Raw genomic sequence first — 9,601 nt, 5'->3', positions numbered from 1 at the left:
GGCTTGCACATTGGCTTCTTTTCTCCCTGGTCCAAGCACTAGTTCTAATGAAAACTCTTCCTATGTTGTTATTTTTAACTTCTGAATGGTTATTTCCCATTTTACTTGTAGTAAGTAAAATCCTTTTTATTTAAATACTGAATTTCAAAATTCAGCATCCCCCCACCCACCCACTGTAGCTCCATCTAAGCACTGCTGAGCACATGAAGATGAGCTGAAGATTGAAGAGGAAACGCTACTCTTGATGGGAATCCCAGTTTTCACCCTGCAACGGTCAGCTTCACAAATTTCTCCCACAAGGAAGGGAACAACCCAGTGTGAGATGGTTCTCGTCCCTCCCAAGGTGTCTAGAGGCAGCACAGCGCCCAGGCTCTGGGCACTGCAGGAGCCTCAGCCTGGTTCTTGCCCTGAGCTGACCTCAGTCCTCGAGTCTCTCCTTGTGCTGATCAGGTGATAGGTTCACAGAGAGAAGGGCAAGAGCCATTGTCTCAAGAAGTTTCTCAGCTTCCTGTTTGCTTTCCCACACGCACAGTGCTTCTCTAAAAGTGTCTCAGTTTTTAAAACTAAGGTATGGTGGCACATGCCTTTAGTTCCTCCTACTCAGAGGGTCTGGGGGCAGAGAGTCACTTGAGCCCAAGAGTTTGGGGCCAACCTGGGTGAAATAGCAAGACATTGCAAAGTTAAAAAAAAAGAAGGGGGGGGGTTGGAGATGTAGCTCAGTAGTAGAGGATGTGATTAGTGTGACTGTTACCTTGGGTTCAATCCCTGGCACATGTGCACATGCACAAAATGCCAAACACAAATGCCCACACATGCACACAAAATACCAAAAAAGAGGTGGAGGGAATGCATTGGGGAGAGAGATAAGAGGTGAAGTTCTGTTTATGACTTGGTTCTGGTTATGTCGGGGTGCTTGCTGTATAACATGCAGCTGTTTGCCTAGGACTTGTGCAATTTTTTTTTTGATATGTATATTTTACCCCAACAACAAAATGATTTTGTGATAGATCTGGGAGGAGTACCATCTATTCTACCAAGAGAATAAAAGGAAGGAAAGTGATGAAGAGGATAATCCACCATGATTCCTGTGAAATGAGTCTAAGGTGAAGAGAGTAGGAACTGACCTGATAATTTTCTTTCCGGGTATTTATCCTAAAGAAAGTTTTAGCAGTTTTATTATAGTCATGGAAAATTAGAAACAAATGCTAGGTAATAGTTAAATGGAACACAACCAAAAATGGAATGCTATTTAGCCACTAAAAAAGGATGCCATAACATTGAGGGCATACTCTTAAGTGAAATAAATAGGACACACATGCAAATACTGAATAGTTTCTCTGGTGTGAGAAACTGAATGTGTAAATAAGGATCAAAATGTATAATAGATAATGTGAAATAGGAAGAAAAGGTCCAAAGGGGAAGGGGGAGTGGGAGGCATAGGGGAAATGAAAGAAAGGAATAAATATGAGAAAAGGAAAAAATGGAAAAAAAGTTTTTGTAAATAGGGGTGGAGGGGTTGATGGGAGGGCAGGGTAATGGGGAAAAAAATAACCAAGATATGTCATGTAAAGGTACAAATTCCCAATGATGAATGTCGTATTGTACACCTAAAATGTGCCAATAAACTTAATGACTAAAAAAAGGGATGCCATAAAGTTTATTTACTAAAGCCACTTGTAACAGCATACTATTAAAAAACAAGGTAGATATTTTACATACATGCATAGAAAAAAAGTTACACCATAATATTAACTATGGAGTAAGAATTATGGAACATTTGTATTACTTTACCTAGGTCTCTCTCTCGGTGCTTGTGTAATACTATGACAGAAAACACTCACATGGGCAACAGTTTGGGTCTCAGGCTCCCCACCAGCCTCTTCTCCCTCATCCTCACATCTGCTGAAGGTGGGGGAGGCCAGAAATTTTCTGGCAGCACTCCCAATGATTGTCTTCAAGTATAAATTGTCATCAGTGATCCCACAAGTATGTTCCAAACCAGTATCTCAGATTTGGAGATTCAGGAGGACCTCTGCTCAACTTACTGATGCTGAAATCATCTTGAAAAGTTTCACCCTCTGCTGTGCAAGGGCTGGGAGAGCACTTTAGCCTCATAGGAATTTCACAGCGATTTTCTTTAGAGACAGAGGGATTCATTTTCCAGGATTGAGTTCACCTCTTCACTTTATTGTAGGAATTTGTACCATTATAATTTCTCAGCTTTCTCTTCTGCTTTCCCTAACACAAGATAGTTCTGTAAAAGTGTCTTGGTTTCAGCTGGTACAGAGGCTATCCAATTGTATGCTTCATTATAGAAAGGTCTGGTGTTATTAACATTGTAGAACCTGTCAAGGCAATGTCTTGTCTTCATTTCATTACCTCCTTGGGCCTGAGACCCAATAATGGTTTGAGTCACAAACACCTTACTTTGAGCCCCTGGCTCCTGGAAAGAGAGTCCCAGATGGTGTGAAGGAAAGAGCCTAGGGCTGGCAGGCAAGGACTCCAACCTCCAACCCTCCATTGCTATTACTGGCCAAGTTGCTCCCATCTCTGGGCTTCAGCCTCCTCTGGTTGGGCAGGGAAAAGGTTTAGACCAAAGGCCACTGAGGCTGCCTCCAGCTCCACCACAGTGTAACAGTGTGGTGGACCCAATGGATTCCAAGCTCTTGTGTATAGCAAGCAAAGAATTGCAAAGTGGACATTCAGTGGTGAGGGAAAAGCAGCTGTGTTTATTGAAGGTGACAGACAGAAATGGACAACAGAAAAGGAACTGCAGGCGGGGCTGATGCATCAGACTTTTGAAAGGGGTTGCATGTGCTTTGATCTGAGTTTATATAGAATGCTCTTAGGGTGGCACCTGAGCCCAAGTGGGTAGAGGAGAGTGATTAGGGAGGGATGGCCATAGGGTGCCACTGCCACACAAGTGGGTGGAAGAGTGAATTCCAGCATCTGAGAACCTGGCTTCTTACCTCTACCCTCCAGTATGTGCAACAGTACTGTGACTCTTGCAGTGAACTGTAGACACTCAATGGTTTTGTTTTTTGTCAAAGTAAATAGCATGAAGAAAAAGTAACTCTTCCCACCCCACCCCCCACTAAAATAATAATAAGAATGAGTACATGGGAAGGAAGACTGGAAAACCCAAAAGAGAAGCACTTGCTCTCCAAGGGACCATCTCAGTATGAAGGCATGTAGTGGCTGTCACACAGGCTGAGTGCCATGTTAGACGAATTTCCCTGAAGGGCTGGGCTTGCCTCCAGGTCTGACTTGAGGCCTGAAAGAAAGGCAAAATAACTGTCAGTGTATCAAGAGCTCCTCCAAAGCAGCATCCTCCCATGACCAACCCCTAACCCTCAGCTACGGAAAGGTCTGAGAACTTGTCCCTGGAGCACAACTTGCGGGATGGGGTGAATGGCCTCAGCAGCTGCCCCAGAGTGCTTCACTCCCACCATCTTGTTTGATCCTCGCAGCAGCCACAGGAGCAACTATATGGAGTTGGCACTGGGTAAGAGATGTTGGAGAACTGCCCAGGGTCACATAACCAGGAGGTGGCTGAGGCAGGATCTGAGCCCAGTTAGCCTAGGTGCTTGGAGCCTTTGTCAAGGTCACCAGGAACCTTAGGGCTGGGGATGACCTGATTCTCAGGGATAGAGGGGTGCCCCTAGCCCTAGCCACTTGACCTAAAATTACCTTCAACCCAAACAAATGGGTGTTAATTCAATCCAGGGCACTCTTACATGACCTAATTTGTCATGTGCACATACCCTGTCCTCCAAAACCTCTCTCCTGAAGCTGAGTGGCTCTGGAGTCACTGAGTATATTCACTCAGCTGAGGGAATCCCACAAACGAGTTTAATCTGCATAGCTGTGTATTTCAGGGCAGGACCTTATTCTTGCAAAAGTTTCCAACTGCACTCCAGGTAATGAAAGTACTAAAAATCCTTCTCGGTTGGTTTTTAGAGTCTTTATCCTGTGGGATTATCACAACATATGCATTGGAAATTCATTATGCTCCCATTGTTTAAAATAATGATGAGTAAAATGGGCCAGGGATTTAGCTCAATGGTTCCGCTGCCTGCCTTGCAAGCACAAGGACCAGAGTTTGATCCCCAGTACCAAAAAAAAAAAAAAAATGATGAGTGAAGACACTAAGCTTGGATTCCTGCAGAGAAACACCAAGGAGTATAAAGTGCAAGCTCATATAAAACCTAAAATATTTTCATCTATTGGAAGGAATTGGTTATTCAGTTGGTTGTCCTGAAGTCTGTACACAGTCGATACTGACAAGTTCTTTAAAAATATATTTTCTATCCAAAGTTGGTTGAGTCTGTAGAGGTAAAACTCAAGGACCTGGGGGGAGGAGGTGACTATAAAGCATGCTGCAGGCTTTCAACAGATGATGATGGAGGGTAGTCTTGCCTCTGCCCGCTCGGGTGGGATTCCTATCCTCGAATGAATCAGAGATCTGTGAGTTGGGACTGTGATATCCATCATAGGTGGCTGATGTGAGGAGAAAGAGATGTCACAGTGCCAGGCTGGAGCATTGCTTAGATGTTCCCTGGGACTGCCTCAGCCCGGGGGCCAAGGAGAGCAGAGCAGAGGTCTTTCTTACTGAAGGCTTTTGTTTTGTTTTGCTTCGTTTTTCTGAACATTTCAGAATCACTGAGCTAAACTGAGTGTCGAAGCCAGACAGCTGATTGCTCCTTTTCCTCCCATCCTTGGTGACAAATCAAGCCCTGTGTTGACACAGGGAAATTGGGAACAGAGGCCATTTATTTTTTGATTTATGTGTAAAAGATTGGCTGTCCCACGAAAAATGAGACCACAAGCAGTGGAATCTGGATAGAATTATTCCAAAAAAGAGGGCCACAGGTAGTTGAGGAACTAGGGAGAACATGAGGAAGGTCTCTGGTGGTTTTTCTGGTGCTAAACCAAATAAACAGCCTTGCTCCACCCCACCCCTACCCCCTTTTTCAAGGACTCAACCACGTGGCCAGCCTTTGCCCCCTTTTGTTCAGGGCTCAGCGGACCCCCGCTTCTGAGACCACAGCCATGCCCTTTCCCTGGGAAAGGTTCCCTCTCCCTGCCTCTGGAAAGCCAGGACCAGGTGAGCAAGCCCCAGGATGAAGGTCTCACCTAGGACATTTGCAAACGCGACGTCTGTTCCCTGGATAAGAAGAAAAGGGAAAAGTGAGTGCTCCTAGTAGTCTCCCATGCAGTTCCTCCCAGTTTCCTGCCTTTTCCCTCTCCTCAAACATCAATTTAAAAACATTCCCAACGCAGATGTGGCTGAACTGTGGCGATTCTGTAGACCTGCGCTGGCACAGTCACATGCATGGAGGCCGAAGAGAGGTAGGGGATCCTGGGATGGGGGCCGAGGAGAACCTTGAACCAGTTGCGGTTTTGGCCCACGCTTCCTGGGCACAGGTCCCAGACTCACAGACCCCCCCACCCCCACCCCGGCCCCAGTTGCTATTTGCAACAAGTCAGGGACTCTCTCTGCGAGCTGGGCTTGGGGGGGGGGGGGGGCGGTGGAACACGAGCTCCTGCAGCTTGGGAATAAGACGCTGTTTCCAAAAACGTCCCAGCTTTCCTGCCTTCTAGCTCCAGGAAAAACGGGCTATGCTCGCTCTTGCAATGTAGCTCCGCAATCCCAAAAATGTGAACCCTATCTCCGGTCAACGGCTGCCTAGAGCGAGCGCGAAGGGCGGGTGGGGAGGGCCGCCTCCCCACGGTGGTTACCCGGGACTTACTGCGGAGGAAGATGACAGCGAGGACCAGGGACAGCAGAAGGACAGCGCAGGTGCCGGCCAAGGGCGCCCAGATGTAGACATCGCAGGTGAGATCCAGCCACCTTGTGTGCGCTGACAACACCGAAGCTTCGACACTTAGCGACTGGCCGGGATCTCCGTTCCACCCCACTCTGCCATCCCAAGCTCTGCTGCCCACCCCGGACTCGGTTTCCCCCAAATATGGACCGCCCTCCAGGATCAGGGTGGCCCCCGAGGTGAGTGTCCCCTGTGGTCCGCCAGGAGCCCTGGGACCCACGCCCGCCTTACCTTTGCCGCCCTTGGAGAGCACACAAGTCTCTGGGCGCACAGACGGGGACAACGCGCTGGGCACCTGAGTGGGGGGAGGCGGAGCGGGCGTGGTGGTGGGAGCAGCTGCGGGAGCAACAGGATGGGTGGGGGTCGAGCAGGCATTGCAGATTCCTCGGCGCCCGCCCGGCCCTCGCCTTGCACCCCTACACCCTTTAACCCAGGGCGCGCCTCCCATCGATTCTCCCCGGGCGGAAAAGGAGGGACGCTGGGTACGCTGACCCTGTTTGCGGCGGGCCGAGCGGCTGCCCTCCGCCCAGCCCTCCATGGGTGCAGCCTGGGCTGTTATCTGGATTCCACCGGGGCGCAAACAGGAGTGCAAGGAATTTCAGTAACTTTCCTAGGACCACACAAGCACCTGAGCCTAAGTCGGCCGAGACAAAAAGGCAACTTTAGTCCCTATTCAGCCATACTGTAGCCAGTTTCCTGGTCTGAGAAGTGGGAATAGTATCTAAGTACCCACCACGGAATTAGGAGGTGTGAAAAACCGTTTTGGGCCAAACTGGCTGCGCACGCCTGCCGGTAATCCCAGCACTCAGGAGGCTGAGGCAGGAGGATCACCCTGAGCTCCTTGCCAGCCTGGGCTACATAGTGAGTTCCAGGCCAGTCTGAACTACATAGCGAACTCCTGTCTCAAAGCACCAAAATATAAAATAAAATGAAAAATGGATTTGGAGGTGAGCCCCAATCAGTCCCCACGAGAAGAGGCGCCGCGCCCTGCTCTCAGACCTGGCAGAAAGACAGGAAGGAAGGGGCTGAAGTGGAGAATCGTGTTGGCGACGACCAAGCAGAAATAGTAGCCTTCGTCCTGCTCACGGAAGCCGCTCACGGTGAGGGTGTACGTGTTACTGCTCTTCGTGCTGGTGAATCTCTTCTCGTCCAGACCCGGGGCCAGCTTGGGCCGCGACCCCGACTGGTACAGGAGGAAGGTGGGACTGCGGGTGGCGCCGTGCGGCTGGAAGAGCCAGGAGCAGCCCTGCAGCACGTTGCGCATCAGCACCTCGCAGCGCAGCGTCACCGTCTCGCCGACCCCCGCGACCAGCTTCGGCGGCGACATTCGGAACTGGTTGGGCCCTTGGGCTTCGGCGGCGTCTGCGGGGTTGGGGGAAAGCAGCGAGGCTGAGCTGGGACCCCCGACCCCTCCGCTCCTGCCCCCCGCCTGCCCCGGGGTCGCGACTCACCGAGCAGCAAGGCCACCTGCAGCAGCAGCCAGGAGGTCACCCGCGGGGCCATGGAGCGCGCTCCTCCTCGAAGGGCGAAGCCTAAAGCCGGGCGCGAGGGAAGCCGCCCAGGAACCAGGGCCCTCGGAGGGGGGAAGTTGCACCCTTCGGCCGGCTGCGGCCCGACGTGGAGTTTGGAGGATGTGATGTCACCCGAAGCCCCCGCCGTGGAGAGTGTCGCCCTCTTTTCGCGGTTGTCACCTTCCAGCCCAGAGAGCATGTGGGGGCCTGGGAGCTGTGAAAGGGACCTGGCAGAGCAACTGTGGGCACGGAGAGCTGTGGGCTTGGGGCCAGGGAAAAGAGCTTGGAAATGGCCATGGACACGGCTCTTTGGTGGCTGTGACAGAGACAGAGGGTAAAGAGCGATTAAGGTTTTCGAGAAACCTGAGCGAGAGAGCAGGAAGGGAGGGGAGCTCCCATTCGTTTGCCCTCACTTCATATGGCCTTGGGGCTTCTGGTCTGCATGCCTGGCACTGAGGCTGAGAATGAAGAGGAGTGGGTGACCTGGCCACCCCTCCAGGACTGGGAAAGGGCAGCCCAGGCTTCTGTCCCGGAGGGGACTTGATGGAGCCGGCAGCAGTGCAGCCTCGGTGCCACCCAGCTCCTCTGCTGCCACACCCTTCAGCGCTGTCTCCAGGGACAGAGCTCACCACACAGCTTCATCTCTTCTCAGGGCAGACAACACACCAGCCCGCATGCCAGCCTGTGGCGCTTTGAGAGTCACTCTCGTGAGGGCATATGACGGTGTCACCCCTGCAACTCCCCTTCACTGGGAAACTCAACGCCTTGGCTTGGTTCACCAGCCCTTGGTGGGCACTGGCTCCTCCCAGCCTCTGCCACAGCCCAGGCCCGCCTGTCCCCGCAGCTGCAGCCCCAGCCCCAGCCTTGCAGGCTTCAGTGCCCATCCTCAGTGCTCCTCTGCGCTTTCCAGCCTGTGGATGCCTCGCTGCTGCCCTGCTGCCTGCCTGTTATTCTGTTTACCCCACGGCCAGACCCCACTCTCCTCCCTGTCTGACTTCCACCTCATTTCTCTCCTCCCCTGTGCTGGATGCTAGGCAAGAAAGAGGGGGTGGGGTGTCTGGGAGCAGTTTCCCTCTTCTGTCCCTGGCCCACGTGGTCCCTTCCTTTTTGCCTATCGCTGTCCTGAAACCTTCCGGCCTCAGGGCCATGCTTTCCTCTCCTTTCTTTAGTGTTTCACTGTCTTCCTACTTAGGATCCCGTACTGGGTGCACTTCCCATCACTGCTGTTGATTTGGACACAGCCACCTGGCATCCTGCCCCCTCATCTGCCTCCACCCTTGAGCCCAAGGGTGTCCCAGACCCCATGATGTGTCCTCTACCCCTAGATGTCACAAAACTTCATGGGCTGAGCCGTGTTCACGGAACTGCAATCTCCTGATGGGGTCTAAATGAAAGCAAGCAAGTGTTGGATGGGCTTTTTATTTACTTAATTATTGTGGTGCTAGGGATTGAACCGAGGGCCCTGTGCATGCTAGCCAAGAGTTCTACCACTGATTGTATCCTCAGCCCTTGGGTGGGCTTTTTTTGCACCCCCACTATCACCACCACCCCAGCATCCAAAGTGCTTACTCTAACATGAAACATTTTATATTTAGAAAAAACAATTTTGTGTCTTTTAAATTATAAGAATATTCTTTTTTTTGTGGTACAGAAGACTGAACCTCTAGCCTTCATACTAAGCAACATCCCCAGCCCTTTTCTTATTTTTATTCTGAGACAGGATCTGAGTAATTGCTAAGTAGCCCAAGCTGAGCTCAAACTTGTGATCCTCCTGGCTCAGCTACCCAGAGTAGTGGGTTACAGGTGTGCGCCACCAGGCCTGGTAAGAGTAATATATTCTTGTAAAACATCAGATAATGCAAAAAATGAGTACAAAGTCCTCTGTCTCAATGCTCTTGACTGTCATCACTCTAGAGAAAAACCACGGTTACAGTTGAGCGTGTTCCTCAGATATTATCTGGGCACAAACAGATGTTTATGCATTGTTTTAGACACATTGGGAGATAGATATATATATATAGATAGATAGATATAGATATATATATATTATATGTATATATTGCAGTTTACTTTTATTATTTAGCAGAAGGAAACTTTCCATGTCAGCAGATATAGATCCACCCCATTCTTTTATTTATTTATCTATTGGTTTTTTGAGACAGGGTCTCGCTATGTAGTTCAGGCTGGCCTTGAATTCATGTAGCCCAGGCTGGCCTTAAACTCGAAGTGATCTGCCAGTCTCAGCCTGCCAAGTGCTGGGAT

General features: G+C 50.4%; 1 protein-coding gene across 1 annotated transcript; it reads right to left on the bottom strand.

The window, feature by feature from the left end:
* Positions 1 to 2,709: 2,709 nt before the first annotated feature.
* Cd8a (CD8 subunit alpha) lies at positions 2,710 to 8,353 on the bottom strand. The gene is made up of 6 exons (XM_004844569.3): positions 7,280 to 8,353; positions 6,828 to 7,190; positions 6,060 to 6,164; positions 5,754 to 5,864; positions 5,137 to 5,167; positions 2,710 to 3,274 (listed from the first exon to the last, which is right to left on the bottom strand). The coding sequence occupies exons 1-6, from the start codon at positions 7,536 to 7,538 to the stop codon at positions 3,223 to 3,225; spliced, it is 921 nt and encodes a 306-aa protein (XP_004844626.2). The 5' UTR covers positions 7,539 to 8,353; the 3' UTR covers positions 2,710 to 3,222.
* Between the last annotated feature and the right edge of the window lie 1,248 nt (positions 8,354 to 9,601).

Source organism: Heterocephalus glaber, unplaced genomic scaffold (assembly GCF_053883595.1).
Source record: "Heterocephalus glaber isolate CG9 unplaced genomic scaffold, H.glaber_assembly_v1.0 deba00000470, whole genome shotgun sequence".
NCBI lineage: Eukaryota > Metazoa > Chordata > Mammalia > Rodentia > Bathyergidae > Heterocephalus > Heterocephalus glaber.
Note: the sequence above shows the minus strand (reverse complement) of the source record. Positions and strands in the feature narration are given on the sequence as shown.